General features: G+C 37.0%; 1 protein-coding gene across 1 annotated transcript in view; it reads right to left on the bottom strand.

Annotated features, from left to right (window-relative positions):
* Positions 1–27,983, bottom strand: part of cadpsa (Ca2+-dependent activator protein for secretion a) — a 267,285-nt gene that overhangs the window by 198,120 nt on the left and 41,182 nt on the right. The window contains 2 exon segments of the mRNA XM_056467741.1: positions 21,048–21,380; positions 27,596–27,709. Of these exon segments, the coding sequence (XP_056323716.1) occupies positions 21,048–21,380; positions 27,596–27,709 (447 nt within the window).

The following is a 27,983-nucleotide window of genomic DNA, read 5'->3' as shown; positions in this document are numbered from 1 at the left end:
ATGCAGCGATGGACATCTGACCCCCGGTGTCATCAGGTGAGAGAGCGACCATCCAAGGACGGAGCGCTTCTCTTCACCTGAAGCTTGGATGGAGCGCGTGGAGGAGCGAGAGGTCCGCGGCCCGGGGGCGGCGGATTTACTCCCACTGAAACCCTCAGATCTGCCCGAGTGCCAACCGCAGTGCGGGGGACAACTGGGGTGGGTGGCTCTGTTGCAAGAGCGATCTTAACTGCGCAACAGACATGACATCAGTGATGGCATGCACTGCCTGCGAGCACCGCATTAACATGCTGGACCCCCAGACATGAAACGCTGTGCTCGTGCCCATCATCCGGGGATAGGAAACCACCGCATCCAGAAACGCACGGTCGAAGTGACGTCTTGAAAAAGACGCGCTGCACGACCGTGTTGCTCTTTTAGGAAAGCTTTTTTTTTTCCTATATACAAACTGCTCTTGGAGGACCGGACCCAAAGGACGCCAGGCAAGGGAGAAATACCCAGCTCGACCATCTGCCACTGCGTATACGCGCTCTGGACCGGGAGAAGCTGCTTCTCGATCTCTCTCTGTAGACACAGGTTGGAGATACCCTCAAAGACTCTCTCAGAAGCTTCGTGAAAGGCTCTGAAAGCGAAAGGATGTCGAGCATGGCACTGGCTGCGTCTTTATAGCATGACTGATTGTCATTGACGCCTGCTGTGCACGCTGACGCTGCCAACTCATTGGCATTTCATTGGCCCGTTTTTATACTCTTTCAGATGATTGGATTCTGACGAAATCCCCATAGTGGAAGTTTCCACATAGCATTGGAGTTCCCCATCCGAAGGGGAACTGAAATTGTAATAGAAAATACAAGGCTATAAATGTAATATATTCGATTAAATTAATATAGAAAGAAAGAAAGAAAGAAAGAAAGAAAGAAAGAAAGAAAGAAAGAAAGAAAGAAATTGATTTTTGATTTTCACAACACTTTATTACAAAAACATTGATACATTATTCAAACAATCAACTCACAAAAAAGAACAAATGAGAAAAAGAAAAAAAATTAACCCAAAATGGGAGCAAAAACCAACTCATTTTCATAAAGCTCACACAGAGCGCCAGCGTAACCCCACACCAAATCAAAAGAAGGAAGATCATCCATAGCCTTATAAAACTTAAAATCAACAAGAATTCTTGATTTGACAGAATTAAAAAAAACTGCCAACAAGTTGTGACTCACATTTCCTTCAATTTTTTGCTTTCTGGTACTATATACCGCCATTTTAGCTTGTCCTAATAATAAATTGAGAAGCTGACATTTAAAACGTTTCCTTTGAACATATTTAAACCCACAAATGAAAGTTTTAGTGGAAAAGATTTCTCCAAAAGATACAAACAAATTCTGTAAAACAGTAAACAAAGGCTCAAGTCTGGAACATTGTGTAAACGTATGGAAAACAGTTTCTCTCTGCGAGCAGAAAGGGCAGTTGTGACTAACGTCAGGATTTAAAATTGAAATAAAAGCATTCACTGCAACAGCACCATGTAAAATTCTCCACTGCAAATCTCCATGTCTTTTAGTTAATGGTGACTTGTACAGTGATCGCCATTGAGGGTGCTCATCCTCATTCAACCTTAAAACCTCCCGCCATGGAGTATCCACTCTATTGTTCAGCCCCATTTTGTTAAAAACTTTGACACATGTTTTATATAAAACCTTCCCAGAAGCTGACTCTTGCCCAATTATTGTCACATCTTTACAATGTAAAAACACCCCTTCACAGTTTTCTAAGTTGGGAGATAATGACAAAAACGGGAAAACATCATTACAATTTGGAACAGTTAACCCTTCATAATAGTCCTCCAACAACCTGATCTCTTCAGTTGTGAGAGAAGCCCTCCATTGTTCAAGGAGTTTGGTAACTGTCCGTTTAGAATGAAGACCCAAATGTCTAGCAACTGCGTCAGCATTTTTAAAGTCTTTTCCAGCTGACTTTAATAAACACCCAAGAGTTGTTATTTTAGCCGATGAAAGAATTTCATTGAGTGCAGGAAAAGGTCCTGTAAAGGATATGTCCATGCGTGAACCACAGATTAGAGGTTCTTGTAGCAGCCAGTGTAAAGACGTCACGTCTAAGGGCCTGTGCACAGTAAACAAAGTCCAAATCTTGAAGATATTACGATAGAAAATTGGAAGTTTGGATAATTCCATCTTTTTAGGATTCAGCCAAAACAAAGTTTTCTCAATGCCCACATTTCCAAAGGACTGCAGTAGCATAAAGGTTATGGATCTCCAGTTCGCATCCAATGGTCCATTCAAAAGTCTCTGCACAAACTGGAGCCGAAAAGCTGCTGTTCGGCTCTGTAAATGCACAAGTCCATGACCCCCCTCTTCCTTGGGCAAGTACAACACAGCTTTCGGTACCCAGTGTAGCTTATCCCAAAAGAAATCTATCAAAATTGACTGAATTTTTGACAACAGATTAAAAGGAGGATCCACACACATTAACCGATGCCACAAAGATGACGCTAATAAATTATTAATTATTAATATGCGGCCTCTATAAGACATATTTGGAAGTAAAAAATTCCATTTACTAAGACGACCTTTTATCTTTTCAACAACACGTTCAAAGTTTTTTTGTACAACTGCTTCATTTCCTAAAAACACTCCCAGATACTTAAAACCCTCCCTGGTCCAAAGTAAACCATCTGGGAGGTTTGGTTCTCCATTAAACCATTTCCCGATTAAAATGGCTTCACTTTTAGACCAATTCACTTTAGTAGAGGAAACCTCCTTGAAATCCTTTAGCAATTTTAACAGCAATTCAACATCATCTTGACAACTAATTAAAACAACAACATCATCTGCATATGCTGACAATTTAAACACATTTGGACATGATGGAATACACAACCCATACAAATCTGCTCTTAATTTATTTAAAAACGGCTCAATTGCTAAAACATACAACATACCGGACAAAGCACAGCCTTGCCTTACACCTCTAAAAACCTTAAAAGGAGCACATAAGTCACCATTAACTTTCAAAATACTCTCAACGTCACAGTACAACACCTTAACCATTGAGATAAAATTTGAACTAAAGCCAAAAGCCTCTAGAGCATCCCATAAATACTTATGCTCAATGCGATCAAAAAGCTTTTTCTTGATCAAGCGACAAAAGGCCAATATCTAAATTAAGCTTTTTGCCAAGGTCCAAAACATCCCTGATAAAAGATATATTGTCAACAATACGTCTACCAGGTACACAGTATGTCTGGTCAGGATGGATCACCTGCTCCAAAACTCCCCCTAATCTGTTTGCCAGGACTTTTGAAAGCAATTTGTAATCACTGCACAACAAACTGACTGGTCTCCAGTTTTTGATGTCATTCGGATCTCCCTTCTTTGGCAGTAACGTGAGAACTGCTCTGCGGCAACTTGTGGGAAGCCGCCCATAGGCCAGGCTTTCTTTGAGCACCTCCAATAGGTCCGGACCCACCTCCGGCCAAAAGGACTTATAAAAGTCAACTGACAACCCATCAAGTCCAGGTGCTTTACCACATTCCATGCTTTGCAGAGCCTCCTCCAACTCCTCCAGAGTTAAGGCCCTGCTGATCTCAGCATTAGCCTCTTTGGACAGCTGAGGCAAGTTTTCAAGGAAGACATTAGTAGTTTGTTCATGCATAAGATCACTTTTATACAAATGCTCATAGAAACTCACTGCTCTTTTTCGAATATCAGAAGGGTCTGACAACAAAGATCCATCCTCTGATTTTAAAGCATGTATAAGCCTTCTTTGTCCATTTTTTTTCTCTAAATTAAAAAAGAATTTAGAAGGTGCATCCATCAACTCTATACTCTGATAGCGTGATCTGACCAGCGCTCCTTGTGTAACAGTATCCAATAATTTACCTAAAATATTTTTCTTTTTATTAAAGGAGTCCAAATGAGCCAAATTTGATGTGCTGTCAACAAGCATTTGAAGCTCTACCAGCTCCTTCTCAATTGACTTCATTGAACGGAGAATGTCTCCTGTGACATTAAGAGTATATTGTTGACACAGCTGTTTAACTTGCACCTTTGCAACCTCCCACCACTGTTGCAAACATTGAAAAGAAGTTTTTGTATTTCTAAAATTCTTCCAGAACTCTTTAAAAATCTCCTTAAAATGCTTATCAGACAATAAATTACTGTTAAAATGCCAATACGCACTTTTTGATTTAATAGACCTTTGTGATATAACACACTGTAACAAACTGTGATCAGAGAAACCCACTGGGCAAATTGAACAGCTTCTAAAAAGATTAAACTGGTGCTTAAAACAATAAAATCTATCTAATCTTGCTAGTGAAATGCGATTGTCATGAGCATGGGCCCAAGTATACTGTCTTTGACTGCCATTAAAATTCCTCCAGACATCAACAATCTCATGGGTTTTTATTAATTGAATTAAACGCTTCTGTGAAGACATGTGTGGTTCAACATGATTCCTATCAAGAATGCTCTCAGTACAATTAAAATCCCCCCCTAAAAACAAAACTTTGTCAGTGTCACAATTACTTAAAACATTGCTCAACGCATCAAGGAACACCATCCTTTCCAAAGCATTAACTGGAACATACACGCATATAAATATAAAAGAATATTTTTCAAACTGGGCATCAACTTTTAAAAGTCTACCTTTTATAACTTCATCTACCTGATAGGAAACAGGAACAAATCTCTTAGAGAACAAAATAGCAACCCCACTGCTAGTTGAACTCAAATGACTTAAAACTGATAACCCATCAAATTCCTTACCCCAGTCAGAACTGTTTAAAGCATCACTATGCGTTTCTTGAATACATAAGACATCAATCCTCTTTTGTTTAATTACTTCATATATCTGATATCTTTTCCTAATATCTCTAGCCCCATTTACATTAAGAGAAGCCACAAAAACCTCCTCCATAGAAAAGAAAGAAAGACAAAAACAAAAATAACCCAAACAAAGAAAACAGAAAAGAAAAAAGGGGAGAACGTATTTATGTGCTGTCATTACTGAGCCTTGGTTGGGCATTAAGTTTGCCAAGCAGTTTTTCTAAGCGATACACCTCCTGTTTATTGAAACTTCCCTCACTCCTAAAAAGCTTTGCTTTTTCCATAAATTGCATAACATCTGGGAAATATTCCTCAATTTTAACATTTCTGGCATTTTTTGTCACTTTAAGAAATGACTTTATGTCGTCCACAGTGTAAACTCGGCTAGAAAAACCGCTTAATGGCAAACTGCATGACACACTGCATTCTGAAAAGTCGCTCTCACTCTCCGTTTCAGATTGACTCAGATCGCAATTATCCGTCTTTTTGGCCTGTTTACCGTTATTCTGTTGTTTTAAGCGTCTCTTCTGAGGCGTCTTAAAAGCACTGTCATCTAAATCCATTTCTAATATTTGATCTTTTTCTTTATTGAAAGACGCTTGCTCTCCGGCTATAACCGGGATACTGCTCTTGCGCAATACATCTCCCGCAGCCCGTATTGGCTGTTCATCCACCTGTAACGGCCCGTCTCCTTCCACATCAACTACGTCGTTTCTCCTCTCATCATTTTTATCAATCAGGATCACCTCAGCTACTGTCTGTGGTACATTTTCCTGAGGAAGACTTGTGCTAGACGCGTTACTAACACTAGCCACTGCGGCCGTGTCATTCTGCATCTCAGAGTCGCGCGCATCAGCAGGTGAACGATTTTGATCTTGCTGGTTTACTCGACCGGGGCATGCGCGGATCAAATGACCCATTTCTCCGCAAGCAAAGCACTTCATACTGTTTGTAGTCACAAATATTACATAATTAAATTCGTCCTGACGAAAATTTAATGCCACGTCTAATTCGTCCAAGTTGTCTTGCAAAATCATATAAGCATAACGCCGAAAAGACACAACATGCTTTAACAATGGTGACTTGCACCCGATAGGAATCATTTTTATCGGGGAAACAAGTTTGCCGTAGCGTGAAAGCATTCCGGTCAGCACCTCGTTCGAAATAAAAGGTGGTACGTTGGACAAAGTTACTCTTTTAGATGGAGTAGACAGGGGAAGCACTGGAGTGAAAATTCCACCAATAACAATTCCACTTTCAACCAACTGATTCGCCAAATCAACCGTCTTTACAAATACTACAATCGCATTATTCATACGAGATGCTGACAGGATGCTTTCAGTGCCTACAACTTCACCTATAGCCAAACTACACTCTTCCACACTAACAGTGGAGTCCACTTTGATCCCATGACGCCGTGTCAGAAAATCAAAGCTCCGACTCCCCGTCATAGCCATTCTGACACAAAAACCGAGAGCCGATGCTCCGGTATAAGTTTAATTAATCCTCTTTCTCAAACTAATGAAGCCAATAACCTCAAAAAGAAGAGAAAAAAGATAGAAAAAGTAAGTCTCTCGTACCTGCACACACACCAAACGCTCACACAAAGCTCCGCCCACTCACTCAGCACATGCGCAGCAGAAAGAAAGAAAGAAAGAAAGAAAGAAAGAAAGAAAGGGATGAGTTCAGAACACAAACAAACATTCATTTGAAAGGAAAGACTAATTGAATAAAATTGAATTCAATAATGAAAATAACTCTATGTGCACATATGCAAAACAAACCTATAAGAATAAAATAAATAAATAAAATCAAGCTAAAAATAGTCTAATTATTAAACAAAACACATAGGGCTCTATTTTAATGCTCTAGGCACAAAGTCTAAAGAGCATGGCACAAAAGCATTAAGGGCATGTCCAAATCCACTTTTACCATTTTAAGGATGGAAAAATAAGATTTGTGCCCTGGCGCATGGTCTAACAGGGTTGTGCTTATTCTCTTAATGAGTTATGGATGTGTTTTGAGCATTACGTGCATTAAACCAATCAGAGTCTCATCTACCATTCCCTTTAAGAGTCAGTTGAGTGACACCATGGCGCATTTTTACATTTACATGGCAGACTTTGTAAGTGGAAAAACTGAACGCTTCACTAGCAAGAAAAAAGTTTAATAGACCATCTGCAGCGCGAGTAAAGAACGAGCCTCCTCCATTTGGCCTCTTTACTTTCTCTTTATTTTACTCTTACTCTTTACTCCTTTACTTTCATGGAGTACAGAAACGGTGGAAACTTACTCCAATGAAGACATCCATTAGCCTACATATATCATTTCGTCTGTTAAGCGCAAAGATTTGTTTCAAAACTATTTCTAAATTCAGTTCTAATTTCCAGCAAATTAATAAATGAACAATAATAAAGAAGCGTAGTCAAAAAACCCAACAGATGGACAAATCTAAATTTATTTTTATTAAAACAAATATAAATATGCATTTAATAATAGAAATACTGCTAATTATAATAACATTAACATAACAATTGTTTACTTTTCTTTCATATGTTAAGACATTTGTGTATTGCTGTACATCCTGTGTGTGTTAAGCAATGTGTAAGTGTTTGAACCTGCATATAGGCGCATAACTAAAACATTCTGTGCATTTCAGTTCCTCAAAATAGCAATACGCCAACAATGCGCCTTAACATACCTCCTTTTTTTAAGCCGGAACACCCATGAGTCCACAAAATGGTGCAAATGGATTTGCTATTTAAGCAACGTGGTGCAAAGTGTAAAAATTAGGGTTGCGCTGGTCTGAAAATAGCAACAAATTGCGCCATATACATCTTGCACCAGATGTATGATACTGTAGGGTCCTAAAACTTAAACATTAAACTAAAATATTGCAACTAAAATGATAAAATGTTAGTTTGGATGCTCCCGCATTGTTATTGTTGCTGTAATTTGTAGCAATTTTTAAAAGCTAAAACAAAACAACACAAAAAAATTTATGGATGTGACGGACATTAAAAAAGCATCCGCTAACAGAACTAAATGTTGAAAAAGAATGACTAAAACTGAATAATTATGGGTATTTATCAATAAAAATATCCAAAAAATAAAGCATATAAAATTAATAAAACTACAAATTCTATACAAATAACAATACAACCTTTTTACAATTTAGTAAAAATAGTATGCTTTAAAATATATATTAATAATTTAAATATATGGCGACGCAGTGGCACACTAGGTTTGTTTCAAAGTAGGTAGTAGGACAGTGGGTAATGCTGTTGCCTCACAGCAAGAAGGTCGGTGGGTCGCTGGTTCGAGCCTCGGCTCAGTTGGCATTTCTGTGTGGAGTTTGCATGTTCTCCCTGATGTTTCCCAGGGATCGGTTGCAGCTGGAAAGACGTCTGCTGCGTAAAAATGTGCTGGATAAGTTGGTGGTTCATTCTGCTGTGGCGACCCCAGATTAATAAAGGGAGTAAGCCGAAAATAAAATGAATGAATTTAAAAATATATAATAATAAATCTTTAATAATTTGTATTTGTTACATAGGCAGCTCAGTTGACTGACACAAGGAACAGGAGAAGTGTGGTGGAGACACGGAGATAGAGGTAATTATAAATATACAGTCTGTAATGTATTCATAAGTGGAGCAGTTGATGGGCAAGAGGGTGTTTAAAAGCCCCATGTGTTTACATTCTCCATAAAAACTGCCTCGGGCCCCTCAAGCAGACACACACAGACCCTCACGACGCACATCAAACACACATCATCACAAGTGCAGTGCAATCGGCAAAGCACAAACGAATGCATGCTTTTTATTTTTCCCAGCTTTCAAAGCTCATTGTGTTATATCTGCATTTCAGAGAATGAGGTTTGATGGGAGTAAATGAGTGGCAACAGATGTCCTTGCAGCACCAGCACAACAGCGGCGGCTCATTTAGACAAACGCCTTTGTAGTTCTTCAGCCACTTCGGTTTGACTTTTGCTTATGCAGAGAGCAGTGCTGGTAGCTGTGTGTTCATTTGTTAAAATAATAGCTATAGGTACAGTAAAAATGTCAAATTCCTATTAATTTACTCAGAGACATGCAATATACTGTAGGTGAATTGGGCAAAACAAAATTGGCCATAGTGTATAAGTGTTTGTGAATGAGAGTGTGTTTGGGTGTTTCCCAGTAATGGATTGGGGCTGGAAGGGCATCTGCTGTGCAAAAAATATGCTGGAATAGCCAGTGGTTCATTAGGTTAATGAAATAAGGGACTCAGCACAATGAAAATGAATGAATGAATTAATTAATTAACAATCCAGGCAAGAAGAACAGCAAACAGATGAACCATAATAGTTACAGGCATAGTTCTCAAGTTGTGAGATTCTATTCATAATTGCTAACATTTTGGTTAATTTTTCAAGAAGAAATGTTAATCTTTTTTTCTTAACTCTTTTTCTTAACTCTTTTTCTTTAATTCTTAACAAAGCAAATCAGGCTTTGTTTCATTAAAATATGTGCAAATTTACATACATTTCCTAGCACAAAAATCTTAAATTGGTCTGGTTAAAAATTCTTAATTTGTTAAATATTCTAAATTTGAGAACAAATATGATTTTGGAAATATCTTAAAAAAATGCTGTAAATAACCAGACAACAAATCCCCCAATAAAAGCCATTCTAATATAGATTTGAATAAAACTGCATGTCAGACATGCTAAAGTGGAGATCTATGGCTAGATAAGAGGAAAAAAAAAACAAATTTTGATGAAAAAGGGCTTTATTCATTCATTAATTTTCTTTTCGGCTTAGTCCCTTTATTAATCTGGGGTCGCCACAGTGGAATGAACCGCCAACTTATCCAGCATTTTTTTTATGCAGCGGATGCCCTTCCAGCTGCAACCCATCACTGGGAAACAAATACACACTTATTCACTCACACATACACTACGGACAATTTAGCCTACCCAATTCACCTGTACCGCATGTCTTTGGACTGTGGGGAAAACCAGAGCACCCGGAGGAAACCCACGAGAACATGCAGGGAGAACATGCAAACTCCACACAGAAATGCCAACTGACCCAGCCGAGGGTCGAACCCGTGAGCTTCTTGCTGTGAGGCGACAGCACTACCTACTGCGCCACCCCTGAAAAATGCCTTTAGAATATAGATTTTAATTGAAGTGTACCAACACAAACTGTTAAAGTGTGCCAAACAATGTAGATGTTGGATGCTTTCTTTACAGTCGACTATGCCAAAAAAAAAAAAACAAAAGCTCAAAACTGACAAGCGCCTAAAAATTTGTGTTTTTGCCTGCAGTGACTGGCCTTAAAGTGCATGCGTGTAAAGCCACGGCTGATCTCTCTCTAGTTTATATTCACTAACAATAATCAAGCAGAGAGAAGCCAACCCGGTCAAGTCACCTTTTTGCTCCTCTTGTGTTTCCTATTCATGTCAATTATATCAGATTGGGCTTTCATTAGGCAAAGCCAAGGCCAGGAAGACAAATCTTATTGAACAGAATAATGTTTCCTACATGAGGACGCCCACACCAAAACACTGCCTATGCTGGCAAAGGGCTCAAATCCAATTTGTTATAGTTGTAGTCATCAGCGCAATGCAAAATCTGTTAAAGGGACAGGCTGCCTACAATTGAGAATTTATGATTAATTTACTGACCCTGTGGTTGCGTAGTGTACTGAAATATTATTTTAAAAAGCCATGTTTTGTGCTGTATTTCATCTTTTTCTAATCACTGGTGGCCAATCATGTCAGAATATTCTGAAGAATAAATTTACCATCCAATCACATTTGCGTATCACTTAACTTGCAGTTAGAAAAGGTGAAATAGTTGACTATAGCTCAGATAATAATAATAATAATAATAATAATAATAATAATAATAATAATAATAATAATAATAATAATAATAATAATAATTAGTATAATAATAATAATAGGAAGCATGGTGGCACAGTCGGTAGCACATTCACAGCAAGAAGGTCGCTGGTTCGTGTCTCGGCTGGATCAGTTGGTGTTTCTGTGTGGAGTTTGCATGTTCTCTATGTGTTTGCGTGTTTCCTCCAGGTTCTCTGGTTTCCCCCACAAGTCTATAGACATATGGTATAGGTGAATTTGGTAGGCTAAATTGTCCGTAGTGTATGTGTGCAAATGAGAGTGTATGGATGTTTCCCAGTGTTGGGTTGCAGCTGGAAGGGCATCGCCTGTGTATACATATGCGCATACAAAACATATGCTGGATAAGTCGGGGGTTCATTCCGCTGTGGCACCTGATTAATAAAGCGACCAAGCCGAAAAGAAAATGAATGAGTGAATGAATGAATGAATGAATGATAATAATAATAAAATAATAATAATAATAATAATAATAATAATAATAATAATAATAATAATAATAATAATAATAATAATAATTAGCTATTTTGAAAAAATACAGGTACAGGCAAAATAAATATAAACATTTATTGAATTTAAATAATAATAATAATAAATAATAACAACCAAAACAACAATGACATGAAAATGACTTCAATACTGTTATTGTTATCTAAAGTTAAATTAAAACAATTTTTGCTTACATGTACTTTATTAGTGTAATGTTAAAATATAAACAAAAACTGAAGGAAAATGTATATATAACAATAATATATAATATTATATATATAATAAACTATATTACTAAATAGTTTATAAACTACATCTCACATACCACATTACATTTAGAGGTCAGCTACATTCAATAACTAAAACACATCAGCTGACAGAAAATATTAATCTAGAGAACAGCAGTAAGGTATGTTATATATACAAACTATATTACACATTCATTATATTTTTGTTTCAGCTAAAAAATCATTTTAATTTGATAAAAAAAAAAGTCCAGACGACCAGAGGAAATGAACAGCAGATGTTTATTTACGGGTTAAATGTGGTTGAATCAGTATGTCCAGTTGAATTGATGAGAATGAGTGACTGCAGGAGTGAAGGGAGGAAGTGAGAGACTGTGGGCTCTTTTTGATAAGCTTGTGAGGGTCAGATCTCCTGCTCATCAGAGTGTTACTCGGGTCACGACTGATGCAGCTGAAGCTGAAGTCCTGCTGGGTTTGTGTGAGGTGGATCCAGCAGGACTACGACTGAAGCCTCTCCAGGGGATGTCATTAATGGGTTTGATCCTCAATAGTGTACGTGTGTGAAGAACAGAGTCAAGCTACTGGTCTGAAGTCACTGTAAAGCCTTCTGAGTTTGTGAAAGATCGGTCTAGTTAAATTTACAATTTAAGTTTGTTTTATTTTGTTAATAAAAAAATAGATATGTTGCCTTTTGTTTTCTATTTCTTCTTCACACAATTTGTAATTTTGTTTTTGTAATTTTAGGATTTGTTTTTAAATGAAAGAAAGAAAGAAAGAAAGAAAGAAAGAAAGAAAGAAAGAAAGAAAGAAAGAAAGAAAGAAAGAAAGAAAGAAAGAAAGAAAGAAAGAAAGAAAGAAAGAAAGAAAGGTTAGTTCTTTCCAATGTTTGTATATATATATTTATTAATTTTATTTCAGCTTTATTACGTTAAGTTAAACAAACAAAACAACACATGTTGCGATGGATGGATTGATGGAAGGGTGGATGGAAGAATAGATGGATGGATGGAAGGATGGATGGATGGAGGAATAGATGGATGGATGGATGAATTTATGGATGGATGGATTTATGGATGGATGAATTTATGGATAAACGGATGGACGGACGGACGGACGGACAAACGGACTGACTGACTGACTGACTGACTGACTGACTGATTGATTGATTGATTGATTGATGGAGTGATTGATTTGTGGATTTATGTATAGATGGGTGGATAGATGGATGGATGGATGAATGGATGAATTGACGGACGGACGGACAAACAGATAGATAGATAGATAGATAGATAGATAGATAGATAGATAGATAGATAGATAGATAGATAGATAGATAGATAGATAGATAGATAGATAGATAGATAGATAGATAGATAGATAGATAGATAGATAGATAGATAGATAGACTGTAAATTTGATAAATTTTATTGTAAAGAAATGTCAAAAATCTAAATTTATTATAAATCACCATATTGAATAAGGATCGTAATAATTTCAATATATCAATTACATTATTAACAATCCAGTTGCACCAAAGTGAATTACGTGCCTCAAAGGAATATATTCTCGATTTTCACCGATTGATTGACTACGTTCCAGCATTTTCTATAGGATTTAATTGCCTGTCAGTCACAGCCGGTATCTTGAAATGCCCTGAGGAAATAGTCGATAGATTGGAATTAACTCCTCCAACCCATGAGAGACAGGCAGAGCAGTGATACTGAATGCTGTTGAACACACAGCTGTTTAACACACACTCTGCCTATCAACAAGATTTTATTTCCAAAGCAGGAAGGGGCTTAGAAATCCCGGTGGAAAAACAGAAATAATGACCTGCTGTGAAAAAGAAAAGATTTAAGCTGCCTGCATTAACTAGTAGTGAGAATAACAGGGAGGCAAAGCTGAAGAAAGAGACAAATAGACAAATGACTTGATATGCCATTCAACAGGTCCAGACCTCTGTACATTTATAATAATATAAAAATACATATATGAATGAATAAGTATTTAAAATACCAACAATATCAAACAATTCAGCACCACCTGCAGGCACAGCACCTCTTTAAGTTATAGCTCGCACCAAGAAATGCTAAACCATTAGTTAAGACGTAACTTTACATCTTCATAAGATGTACCTTCGAGTCTATAGCCTTTAAAAGACAATGTAATCCAGAAACACATCTCTGGTCTGCAGAATAACAGATACAAAAATATTATATAGGATAAATATTAAATATGCTATTTCATTAAGATTGGTTGTTAGCTTTAAAAAGCCATAAAAATGCTCATATAAAGCTTATAGAGCATAAGTTCATATATATATATATATATATATATATATATATATATATATATATATATATATATATATATATATATATATATATATATGTATGTAACACTGTTTTTCAGACCCTGACTAGGTGGCTATAGGGCTATGGCACCATTGGGTTTGATTTGAGTCAAGGCCCATTTGGCATTGCTATGGTTACTGGGAAATTACCATCGCCACCCGGTAAGTGGGATTCATGAGGCTAATAGAAAGATGATGAAAATGGCACAATTTCAAATGGGCTCCCTTGGCTTCGGTGTAAACGCAAACAGCGGCATGAGGAGGAACAGCAGACTCCTACACTGACACCTCTTCCGTAGCCAGTGCTTTTTGTTTTACCAGTAGTCAAAAATACCACAGTTGTCCAAACTCTGCAAAAAGACTTTTTGAAATCTGTATGAAGGTGTTTTCCACTCACAATAGTACAAGTGTATATTTAGTTGCCTAAACCTAAAATATGCTGTATATATATAGGTGAAGTCATAATTAATAGCCCCCCTTTGAATTTATTTATTTTTTTCTTTTTAAATATTTCCCAAATGATGTTTAACAGAGGAAAGAAATTTTCACAGTATGTCTGATAATATTTTTCCTTCTGGATTTGTATTATTTCAGCTAGAATAAAAGCAGTTTTTCATTTTTTTAAAACCATTTTAAGGTCAAAACTATTAGCCCCTTTAAGCTATTTTTCTTTAAGCTAACCATCGTTATACAATAACTTGCCTAATTGCCCTAACCTGCCTAATTAATCTAGTTAAGTCTTTAAACGTCACTTTAAGCTGTATAGAAGTGTCTTGAAAAATATCTAGTCAAATATTATTTACTGTCATCATGACAAAAAAAAAATCAGTTATAAGAAATGAGTTATTAAAACTATTATGTTTAGAAATGTGTTGAAAAAAATATTTTCCCCGTTAAACAGAAATTGGGGAAATTGGGGTGTCTTCAACTGTCTATATTTTTTCAGAATTATTCACATATAAGTGATTTATTTAATTAAATCATTTTATATGCAGATTTGTGTTTAAGGCACATTTATTATTACTGGGGTGGTCCAGAGTGTATTTTTTGAATGCTTGGTTATGTTTATAAGATGGAAAGCAATGTGTGCTCATACTTCATTTGTAGAAAATCACAGTATTTTTCCATATCCCTTGATTATATACAGCTAGTCAGCTAACTTGAAAACGACTATCATATTTCCCAGTTCCTCCAAAACCCGCCCTCAAGAGGCTCTGATTGGTCAGTTAACGAAATGTGCTGTAATTCGTGGATCGGCTACATGTCAACAGGAAAAGTGTCAGAGGACACAGATGAACCTCACGCCTGCTCTCTAAAATAAAATCTCTCAAGTGTCTTTCACATATATTTGGTTTATAAGCATGTGCAAGTAATACGAAACATTCACATATATTCTGTGAGTTCGTTAATTAAGATGTAGAACTCTGGGAAAGCGGCAGCTTAGAGAGATGCTGCAGCGCTGGTGAAGAGTGTGTGTGTTTACAGCCGTTTGACTGACAAATATGAATTTGTAGCTAAATTATTAGCGCTGCCAAACAGCATTTCCCATTGTTAACATCCTTGTTTATGTCCTCGCTAAAACATACCATTACCGCTAGAAACTGTGCATGTAGTTGATCAATTTTAACAAATAAAAATACTTACAGGTTGTGGCTCACAATCCACAGCTTCTTCTATAATGGTTGGAACTGCTCCTTCTTTGAGGGGTTTTCAACCCAGGCTCATTCTGAAAACGTAGTCCCGCAGACGTTTCTGGAGACTGCGAAATACATCCCGGGAGGTACGTATTTTTGCAGGTTTTGTTGTCGCGAATCCGCGCGTGCGCTTTTTCGCTTCTCAAATGTCTCTCACGAGTGCCGTTCGCGTCCGCACTGTTCCCACGTAAACCCACCAGAGGCCGCTGTCGAACGACCGTCTGTCCGACTAGCTGAATGATTGACTGGGCGACCGGCCGACCCACCCTCCTCCTTTACTGAACCCAACCAATTTTACCAATTGACCCGCCCGGCCGCTTACTACCCTAAACCCAACGAACAATTCACAAAAGCTGTCCAGAAAAAGAAAAGCCCTCATCTGATTTTTTTACTACATTTTTGGATTTTACCACATTCTCACCCTGTTATGAATTTGTTTACTTTTGTTTCTTGGATGTTGTTTTTGTCTTACCTGATCTCTGTACCCGCTCTTCCCCAGACTCGAACCTGGTTGTCGTCATTGTTGTGGTCAGCTCCTCTCTGCTTGTCAAGTCCGCCGACGTACAGGAAGAGCTAACTGGACAAAATGGTTGCAGCGGGAAAGCCCTCCACACGAAGGTAAGAGGTCAGCCGGTAAGCGCTAAAAGGAATGGCGTCACACCGCCCCGTAACGTTCGCTAAAAAAATTAAATGCAGCCATACGTACCTCCGGCTACATAATTCGCGGTCTCCAGAAACGTCCGCGGGACTACGTTTTCAGAATGAGCCTGGGTTGGGAGTTTTTATCCAAATCTACCACTGAACTGGGAGAGATTCAGGAAGCTGCCCTTTGTCAAATGCTAGCTATATATTTCCTATAATTCTCTGGAACATAATTAAAATTGAACTTTAAGCACTTCTCTCTTTGTGTCGTGTCCTTTGGAAGCCCACATACAGAAGCTCTGTGGTAAAGCAGTGTTTGGACAGCATTTTAGCTTTCACTACATTACAGCATTACAGAGCCTCTGCTTAGCTCTGTAAAAGCCAATGTCTCCCTTTGCATTAAACTTTGAGCGCATTACATGCAGAGATGTTGTTTATGTTCACACAGCTACATTCCACATCAACTAAAGTTTAAAATATAATATCGTAGTGGACCACCCCTTTAATGTTGAAGACAGCTAATAAATTTTACAAAGTTATTTACTATATTTAGAAACCATCATACAGTTTCTCAGATACAGTTTTATTAATAGAAACAACATGTGTTTATCAAAGAAATGTGACTATGCATAAAATGTCTTATTGTTGCTGAATAAAGGCAATTCAGTCAATCAATCAATCAATCAATCAAACAATTAATCAATCAATCAATCAATCAATCAGTCAATCAGTCAGTCAGTCAATCAATCAATCAATCAATCAATCAATCAACCAATCAATCAATCAGTCAATCAATTAGTCAATCAATCAATCAATCATTCATTCACTCTGTCAGTCAGTCAGTCAGTCAGCCAATCAATCATTCACTTAGACTTCCGGTCAGTCAATCAAATTCATTTATTCATTTTCTTTTTGGCTTAGTCCCTTTATTAATCAGGGGTCACCACAACGGAATTAACCACCAACTTATCCAGCATATGATGGACGCAGCAGATGCCCTTCTAGCCATACCCATAAGTGGAAAAACACCCACACACTCTCATTCACACACATACACTACAGACAATTTTGCTTACCCAATTCACCTTTAGCACATGTCTTTGGATTGTGGGGGAAATCTGAGCACCCAGAGGGAACCCACGCGAACACGGGGAGAATATGCAAACTCCACACATAAATGACAAGTGACCCAGCCGAGGCTCGACCTTCTTGCTGTGAGGCGACAGCACAACCCACTGCACCACCGTGTCACCATCAATCAAATTAAAATCTTAAATAGTATATATTTTTTTCTCACTAGGTTTCATATAAGAGCTTCTTATAACCTACAAATGTGACTGCTTTTTTTAATTTAGTTTTTCTCTTTCTATCTATTTAATTCTGTCTTCACGCTCATCGCTTTTCTCCCATCTACATTCACTACTGTGCTCTACTATTCTCTCCATTCACTCCACACCATTTCTTACCGCCTGAAGCAACTCAGTGACTCATTATTCATTATCTATGCCATTGTCACTGTAAACAGCTCACACATTGCTAGTTTCCAGTCATTTAATTCACCTGAACTCAAACGAGAAGAGACCATGCTTTGAGTCTGAGATGAATCTGACAGCACCTAATCAATTCACATTAATCTACAGTGTATTTTGAAAGGATCTATTATAAGAAAAGAATGTGAATTCTTGAATGTCGTGTCAATGCAGAAAAACCTCAGTGCACATTTTTGCAACTGGAATAATGGAAGCTCTTCTAATCGAAGAATGATTTGCAAACTCACTCCTCCTCAGCTCAGCAAAGACGATCACTTTTTCTCAGTCTGCTTGACAGGTGTTTTCTTGCAATCACAGATGCTTTCTAGAGCAGTTTCAAGTAATTCTAAAATAACAGATAATTACTCTTCCTTTCGAGCCAGCTCTCTTTGTGCTTTGGGTTTAGTCATCTTCCTCTAAACCATGAGCCAAAACCTGACCCAAATAATCACATCGTCAAAGCAAAACTTATTCAGACACCTTCATTTCTTGCATTCACCACATTGACAGTGTCAGACAACTATGATAGAAAGTCATGGATTACAATCAACCAAAAATGAGCCTGTAGTTTCTGCTGTCAAGCAGGGGTGTGTCCCGGCTGGGTCAGTTTCAGCATTTCTGTGTGGAGTTTGCATGTTCTTCCCTTATTCGCATGAGTTTTCATCCGGGTGCTCCGGTTTCCCCCACAGTCCAAAGACATGGGCTATAGATAAATTGGATTAACTAAATTGGCCATATAGTATTGTATGAGTGTGAATGTGTGAGTGTATGGGTGTTTCTTAGTATTTTATGGATGTTTTCTAGTACTAGTGGTTCTTAGTTTCTTAGTGATTTGAGGCTGGAAGGGCATCTGCTGCATAAAACATATGCCGGAAGAGTTGGCGATTCATTCCACTGTGGAGAACCCTGATGAATAAGGGACTAAGGCGAAGGCAAATGAATGAATAAATGAACCAGGGGTGTGTGTCCTATATCGTTAGCTATTGATTTGTTGTTTCCTGAATCCGCAACTACACATATAGAGATGTCGTTAGAAGCATAGTTCCTGGTTGTGTACTTTTCCGAGTTATCCCCCTATGCAGGGCTTAATTTGTACCGGAACATCCTGTGAAATCTGATCTGGCACCTCATTTTATCGATCCCACTCCTCACATGCTCCCCAATCTGTTCCGGGTCATCGCAATTTACAAATTAACCACTGCCCCTATATGCCCTATTCTTTTCAAACATTCGAACATCCACTTTGATGGATTAATAATAAAAATAAGTAAAGATATCTTTCTCACATGTAATTTGCTTTCAAAGTCATTTTTTTACTGTTCAGTTTTAGTGAACTTCAGACTGACAATTGTACTCCCTTTATAGTGCACTCCAAAATCATTTACACCATTTTGAACGCAGCTGTGGCACAAACCAAAAGCTATAGGTAATCTATGATTTACAAGCAGAAACCCTCAAACCTTATAAAAACGTTAGCATGGTTGCCTCACAGCAAGAAGGCAACTGGTTCGAGTCCTGACTGGACCAGTTGGCACTTCTGTGTGGAGTTTGCATGTTCTCCCTGTGTTCGCGTGGGTTTCCTCCGGTGTCCAAAGACATGTGGTATAAGTGAATTGGACAATCTAAATTGGCCATAGTGTATGAATGTGTGTGAATGTAATTGTATGGGTGTTTCCCAGTACTGGGTTGTGGCTGGAAGGGCATCCGCTGTGTAATCATATGTCGGAATAGTTGGCTGATCATTCCGCTGTGGAAAATGAATGAGGAAATGAAAATGGTTTTAATTTATAGTAGCCTAGCCTATTTGAATGTATCTGTACTGTTTATGACACATAGGCTACAACATTTCTACAGGGGTTTGACTATGTCAAAGTTGTAAAAGTAGACTTTTCAAATAAATAATATAAAAAAAATTGGCCACTTAATAATAATAACAATAATGATGATGAACATTTCTAAATCTAAAATTAATTATGGCAACAAATAAGTAAAAATAAAAGTAGTTTTTGCATGATTTGACCATATATATGATGTATAGGCTATATGAGATTAGCCTATGTTTTAGCTATTGTAATTAGTTTTCAAGAGTTCACACTTAGCTGATGATTGATTATAAAGCTTGTTTGGCATGCTGTCCCGGGAGAGAGCCCTGATAGTGATTGCTCTTAAGAGATAACTATTTGCTAGGAGCATGTCTATGGTGCCGATTTGGATTAGTCAGTTAACTTAGGTTGCATGTTTTTTGACTGTGGGAGGAAACCGGGGAACCCAGGGGAAACGCATGTGAGCACGGGGAGAACGTGTAAACTCCGCACAGAAACATCGGCTGGCTTGGTAAAGACTAGAACCACTGATGTTCTTGCTGTGAGGCAACAGTGCTAACCACTGGGCCACCGTGCCACCCATCTAAGAAAGGAGGAGGAGTAGGGGTGGAAGGGGGGGATTCTTCAAAACGAAGATGGCTGTTATATGGAACTTAGGGTATTTATAGTGGCTTAGGATGGCTTAAATTGAAAAAAACAAAAACGTGTCAGCGCCAATAGCCTAGTGGTTAAGTGTGCCGACATATAGCACCATGATGCTCACGGCGGCCCAAGTTTGATTCCCAGCTCAAGGTCCTTTGCCGACCCTACCCCTCTCTGCTCCCAATGCTTTCCTGTCTGTCACCTTGACTGTCCTATCTCAGATGAAGGTGAAAACCCCTAAAATTTATTATAAAAAAAAAAAAAAACTTTTTTCCCCTTTGAACACAATATATTTCATTTTGAGAAACGTTTTAAATATTTTGTAACAGTAAACATGTCCGTCTAAATAATTTAAATTAATTATGGACCTCTGTTTTGTTCTTTCATTCCAAAAACACAGATTTCTTTACACTTTACAATTTAAAAAGGCATCTTAGGATATATTTTCAGCTGGAGATACTGTTGTCATACTGTTGTCCTAAAAAAATGTATATAAAAAAATCTTAGACATACCTTAAGAACAGTATAGCAGTATAACAGAACATTTTGATGGTTTTAAAACCTTGACTTTTCCAAACCGCGGTATACCTTGAAAATGGTTATCATCCCATGCCTTATGCAAATGCGTCCAAACTTAAATATTTTCCTGCAGTTTTTTCACTTCCTGTTGGTTTTAGTCACTATATGAAGAATTTCTGGCAACATATTATATCACAGTTTACTTTATTTTGCTATCCCCGCTTCTTTAAATGAACTATAATGAAAAAAAATTACAAATAAATCTGTCTCATTTTTTGCTTTGAATCTACATATCCTCCTGCAGCAGAGACGAGTGTGACACTGAAAAGACTCGCATGAAAAAAATCTTCTGCTCACCTGACATGCGTTGTACAGCAGCTGGTGCTCAAACTTCTTGATGCCAAGAATTTGCTGGAACATCTCATACAGCTGGTCCTTGCTGAGAATGAGCTCGGAGGCGGCGCTGGCTGTCATTCGCTGCTGGTGTTTGCGTGGGTCTTCTTCTCCCCTGTAGATGGTGTCGAATTTGGCTATCCATGAGCTGAGGACCGTCTCCTTGCTCAAGCCGTCGATTTCAGGCAGGCTGCGGACACGCTTCTCGATGTGCTTTTTGAAGACTTCGCGCGAGTCGTTGGCTGAGCATCCACCGCTTTGGACCATGCGAGATACACGGTCACTTTTGAGGAACACCTGCGATTGATCAAACAGAAATACTGTTAAAGTACTAATATACTGATGAAATAGTGAGGGCTAGAGTGGACATTAGCCCAAGATTTTTTTGGATCTGATTTAATCTCAATCGACCAAACATCAAACAGCATTTTATCAGGATTAAGCTCTGAAATGTTGCTCCAGTGGTACTTTTACTCAAGAATATTAATATAAACATAATTCTTAACTGTGACTAACTTTAAAAATTGAGAGAATAAAAAGGTAAAAAAATTGTATTAGTATTTGATATGACACAATGCATAAATGTGTATTAAACACTAATATTCAGAAGTGTATATGTGTTTGTTGTCTTCTTACAAACATATGTGGCAAATTTCACAATATACATGTTAAACAAAAAACAATTATACATATAAACAGACCTTATGTTACTTCGGGATGGCGCTAACTACATTTATAATTTGTATATTATGCATTTTGCATTCTGACAAGCTGTAAACACTCCATGGTCGTGTAAACCCTACTGAAAAAAAACAGCTTAAACCAGCCTAGGCTGGTTGGTTGGTTTTAGCTGGTTGACCAGCCTGGTTTTAGAGGGGTTTTGGCCATTTCCAGGCTGGTTTCCATCCATTTCCAGCCTGGTCTTAGCTGGTCAGGCTGGAAAATGACTAGCTAAAACCAGCTTAAACAGTCTAGCCAGGCTGGGAGCCCAGCCAAAACCAGCTATGTCCAGCTTAAACCAGGCTGGTCAAATTGGTTTGGGTCGTAACTTATTTATCTCAGGTGTTTTCCTAAATGAGATGCTGAAAGTAAACACGAAAATTTTAATAAAAGCATAAATGCATTAAGGGTGTTTATTTGCTGGAATTCACATTAAAAACTGTTTTGTTTGTATTGTGCAAAGTATATTTGTAAGGCTTTTGTGCATGAAGGTCATGTGACCATTAGGAAGAATGCAGCATCTTATTTCTCACAGTACACATTCTCAGTTCTTATTGTCTCCATTTTCCGAGGTAAATTGACAAGACCAGGCTCCATGAGAACATAAGTCTAGGCACGGGCTGGTACTGTATATGACTCTTACGGTGTGATAGCCTTGGATAAAAATATCACGGTTTTATGGTATTTGATTACTGCTCTGAAATATGTTCTGTGTAAATATCTGGGTAAAAAACAAAAACATTTTTGGTAACACTTTATTTTGATAGTCCCTATTGCACATTTTTCACTAAAAGTTGCAATGCAAGTACATGCCATTTACTTCTCGTTTAATTATTAGTAGACTGTCTGCTTAATATCTGCTGATACTGCTCCTTCAACAGACATTTAACTGACTATAAGAAACTTTGCAAGTACGTAAACTTACACTAACTCCAACCTAACAGTCTACTTATAATTTAATGTAACATAGTTGGCATGTAGATGCAATGTAACTTAAATTTAACAAAATGCGTTAAAGGGACCATCAAAATAAAGTGATACCCATTTTTGTCTCCTTTGAACACAATATATTTTATTATGAGAAACATTTGAAATATTTTGGAACCTGTCAGGCCTAAAATAATTAAATAAATCATTGACTTCCTGCTGTCTTCCTTAATTTTAAAAACATTTCAAACAATTTCTTTACAATTTAAAACAGCATCTTTGGATATCTTTTCTGCTGTTTATTGTCCCATGCCTGCATTCTTAGAATTGAGAAACTGAAACTCAATTCTGGGTCTTAGAATTGAGCCAGTGTTTACATTTCTAAATGATGGGGCCGTGGCACATCCAGTGTTCAACCCCTTTTAGGTCACATTTATTTGATGGTAACACACTGTGATACTGAAATAGTATTATTATTAAAAATAATTAAATTAGTACATTTTAAAATGTAATTTCTCTTTGATTCAAACCTGTAGGTTAAGCATCACTACTCCAGTCTTTAGTGTCATATGATCATTCAAAAACAATTTTAACTGTAAATTTGATATTAAAGAGTTTTGAAAACTGTTGCACTAAGTAGTTTTGCAGAAGTGCTAAATAGAGAGTTCCAATTAAAATAATTTATTTGAAATAATTACATTTGAATATTATTAATAAATATGATATTTATATGTTGAACATTAAAATATACTTCATAAATTTCTTTTTTTTTCTCCCTGACCAAAACCATTAGAACAGGAATATATAACAGTTGAAACGTGCAGTACCTGATAAAACAAAATAACAGCTATACCCTTTTTGACATGTCTTTTTACATGTTGTAGCATAAGGCAAATAATTGCTCAACTTATCAGTCTCAGCAGCCCTAGATGAAATTGTGATCTGAATAAAAAGCCGGACTCAGAAAATCAGAGGCCAATACTGTTTCTCTCAATTCCAAGTGAAGCAATTTCTTCGAGTTCAAAAGCATTGGCTGCAGGTCAGCGCAACCTTGTTAAACGGCTATCAAGACACTTGAGAAATACTTTGTCCTAAATTAGACAAGATTTTCCCAGTGTAATACAGTGCACAGTAAAATCCGGATTCATATCAAGACAAAAATTGGTGCGAATCTGGCAGTGCAGAATCAGTCTGACTGTCCGCGGTTGGGTTTAAGGTTATATTTATTTAATAATCCATTCTTTCACTCTTTTTGTTTCAAATATTTTCTCTGGCCATTCGCCTTCCATGTTTTATCTCAGTCTCACCCTCTCTCCGGTAGATGCAATTCCCTTAACAGGCCTGGATAAGCAGGGGAGATGAGTTGACAGAGAGGGAACATCCAGCACAAATTCAATAAGAGTATCAGGGTTTAATTGAATTGAAAAAGCTGGCTTTGGCTGTGGCTGAATACAAAGGCATTTCGCTCATTAGTTTCACCTCATTAAATTACCACCCGTACTGAGACCAATCTCCTTTTCACCCAATACTTCAGTCTGTGCTACGATTTATTCCCAACTCACATTTTCTGGGTCATAAAAGACCTCACTTTAAATGCTATTAATGTTTGAGTCACTTATGTATCAGAGAGGAAAATTGTAACAATGTTTTAAAGCACTTTATCATGGGCTGAACTTTCTTTGAACGTTTAACAGATTGATTGCAAATGTTTGCTGATGTATTTAATATATTCACAGACATGGATTACTGTGCTCATCAAATCAGAATAAAGCAAACAGCTTAACATTTCTACAATCCCCTTTCAACTGCATTATATTAATGGGAAAGATGAGGGATCAGTTAGACATCCCAGGTAAACCAGTTTCCTAACTAAGACTTTTTAGCACAGGTATATTCAAATACACATGTAACGGCATAAATATAATGTGATTTAATGTTGAGCCAAGTAACTTACTCTGTTGTTTGTCTTGTGTTTTTAACTCTCATTCAGCTTTGATCAACAGACACAATGGCTTTAACTCTATAATGGCATAACACATTGTTGTACATTTTTCTTTCAAAAATACTCTATTTGCTACTTTATTTCAACCCAAATTTACAAGAAGAATATGGACAAACTCAACCACTGTGTTAAAATGTTTTATTTAAAAATGTACCCTAATAGTTGAGCTTGTCCCAAACGTGGGTTAAAAAAAATATTTTTTTTTTACACAAGATTGATTATTCTACAAAACGTTAATGGGGATATTAAAACTAATACAATTAATGTGAGTAATAACAGAATAAAAATAACAGATCAATAAAATGGCTTACTGCACCTGTCACAATCACCAGCGATCCAGGCCTTGAAGATTGCTGGGAACCATTTATTTTCACTCTGGACCACAAATCTGTCACCATATGGACTACAAATCCTGTCATGCACCTAGGCATGGGACGATAACCGTTTTCAAGGTATGCCGCGGTTTGGAAAAATCAAGGTTTTAAAACCGTAAAAATTTTCTGCTATACCGTTCCTAAGGTATGTGTACGATTTTTTTATTTACGTTTTTTAGGACAACAGTATCTCCAGCAGAAAAAAATATCCAAAGATGTTGTGTTAAATTGTAAAGAAAAAAAAATGTTTTTTAAACAAATGAAGACAGCAGAAGTCAATGACTGATTTGAATTATTTAGCCTGACATGTTTACTGCTCCAAAATATTTGAAATGTTTCTTAAAATAAAATATGTTGTGTTGAAAAGGGAAATACGATTTTGTTTTTTGCCCAGACACTTAAAAAGAATATATTTTAGAGTAGTAATCACAATACCGCGAAACCGCGATAATTTAATCGAAGGTTATCATACCGTCAGAACCTTATACCAGACCATGCCTGATGGGACTGTCTTCTAAAATGAGATGGGACGCTGGCAACGGAAATGCAGATCCAAATGCAAGAATGGTCAGGTAGGAAATGGTAGGGATGGCTGAAGTGAAGCTGACGTTTTGACACAGTGTCGAGATCCTGAAGCGCAAGTTTATCTAAACACTGCTCCAAAACATGATCTGAAACACCTATGTCACTTGACTAAAGCGATTCAAAGCATCAGTCATTACAGAAGCGTTTTGAAACCTGACGAATCTGTGTTTGACTGACAGGGTCAGAATAAAACTCTGTCTCATATAGCCTAGTGGACCGTGCATGTGCTCAAATTTATTGTGCTGCAATTCTTTTTTGGGGGGGTTTAAATCCTTGTACGAATACTCAGAAATTATGATTTTATGTATTTTAATAATGTTACTGTTTTGTGGTAAAGTCTAAATGGCATACAGCTGCGGATACAGCATCAATAAAGCATCATTTTTGTAACACTGAATAACAATAATTTATATAATTTATATTTTTACAGTACAGCGATGGTTGGGTTTAGGTTTGGGTTTGATATTAATAAAATACAATAAACAGGAAATTTATTGAATAATATAAATAATTCTCGTTAACATCCACCCGACATCCATATCTGATCTAGCAACAACCCTGTTTTATGACCAAAACAAGACATATTTATTCACAAATTGTTCATTCGGATGTCAGGCCAATGTTAAAACAAAACACAAGCACAGAGTACAAGAACAGAGCAAACCTAATTATAGCTGCATCACCCTGGAATCGAACCCAATATCTCTGCATGCTAGTCTGGAACTCTTACCGCTTCACTAAATCATTTAAAGCTTCAACTGTACAACGTGGAGTCTAATACCTCAATTTGCTTAAGGGAGATGCATCATAATGTCACAGTACAGTTAAACAAGACTCAGTGCTGGTGTGTGTGTGTGTGTGTGTGTGTGTGTGTGTGTGTGTGTGTGTGTGTGTGTGTGTGTGTGTGTGCGTGTGTGTGTGTGTGTGTGTGCTGTTTTTAAAGTCCATGTAATCAGTTCTGAACAGCTTCAGCTGTGTGTGTTAACAATCAGCTGGAAACCGGAACAGGTGTGATTGTGTGGTGCATGAAGGGATTTGTTGTCCATATTGTAACAATGTGAAAGTAAATCATTCCCAGCCATCTACAAGCATGGATCGCTGGTGATTGTGACAGTACATACTTTTTTTACAACATGAAAAAGTACTAGTTCTTAGGGTGAAAAAAATTACATTTAAATAAAGTTAATCAATTCAAATTAATGCAGTAATCAGATTGAATGAACTGTGAATTCTCTTTTTAGCTTAGTTACTCTCAAGGAATGGAATAACACTCATCATACTCTACTGTTCAAATGTTTCAATATAAATACAGTATAAACATAAAAATGTTTATGCTGTATGTAAATATATTTTGTTTTCCATTAGGAATTGATTCTTTTATTCGGTAAGAACAAATTAAAGTAATTAAAGTTGACAAATTGTTTAACAACATGTTTAAAATGTTTAAATTAGTTTTATATTAAGAACTGATAGCGTTTCTTTCAAACTTCAAAAAAAATATTGTCATTTAGGGAATTTTTTTGTTATCAGAAAATAGAAATTAGTCAGAATGTTTGCAAAAAAATGACATGAAATTGACATTTTTTACATAAATTTCATGACATAAATGACAATTTTATTTTAAATATGAGAAAATAAATGAACTAGCCTTTATGGAATAACCTTTTTTTGTTCTCTCTATTTTTTTTTTACCACGGCTACATAATAAATACATACAGCCTTGCTGAGCCTAGGAATCTTCTGTCAAAAACACATACAGAAACACTCTTTTCAATTAAGTAAACATCTTTTTTGATGGCATTAAACAAGGTTTGCGTGCAAAGGATTTTATTGAAAGCAGAACTGGTTTGAGATCCAGTGCAAGTCCAGACTTGTTGCATTGATGAAAAAAATTTAAGTCAAACCTCATAGTAGCTTTGGACTGCATTGATGAAGGCCTCATCGGCTACAATCTGAGTGTCTCCATTGAGAAAGGCCTGGAAACGCTCTTTCACTGTTTGAAGATGCTGCTTGCTGATCTGAGAACAGAAATAATCAGAAAGACAGACTTTTTAATTTATTACTGCATGTAATGTGACACCAATTTACTCACACTCAAGTTATGAATTTTTTTCTTCTGTCATTATTGTTATCTGATATTATGAAGAATGCTGGAAATACGGTAATCATTGACATCCACAGTATAGGAACAAAAACTATTTTGGAAGTCAATGGCTGCTGCTTTCCAACATTCGAAGAGAATAAAGTAACTCATAAAGGTTTGGAACATGTGGAGAATGATTTCATTTTTGG

This window comes from Danio aesculapii, chromosome 11 (assembly GCF_903798145.1).
Source record: "Danio aesculapii chromosome 11, fDanAes4.1, whole genome shotgun sequence".
Taxonomy (NCBI): domain Eukaryota; kingdom Metazoa; phylum Chordata; class Actinopteri; order Cypriniformes; family Danionidae; genus Danio; species Danio aesculapii.
This window is presented reverse-complemented; position numbering and strand designations above follow the sequence as displayed.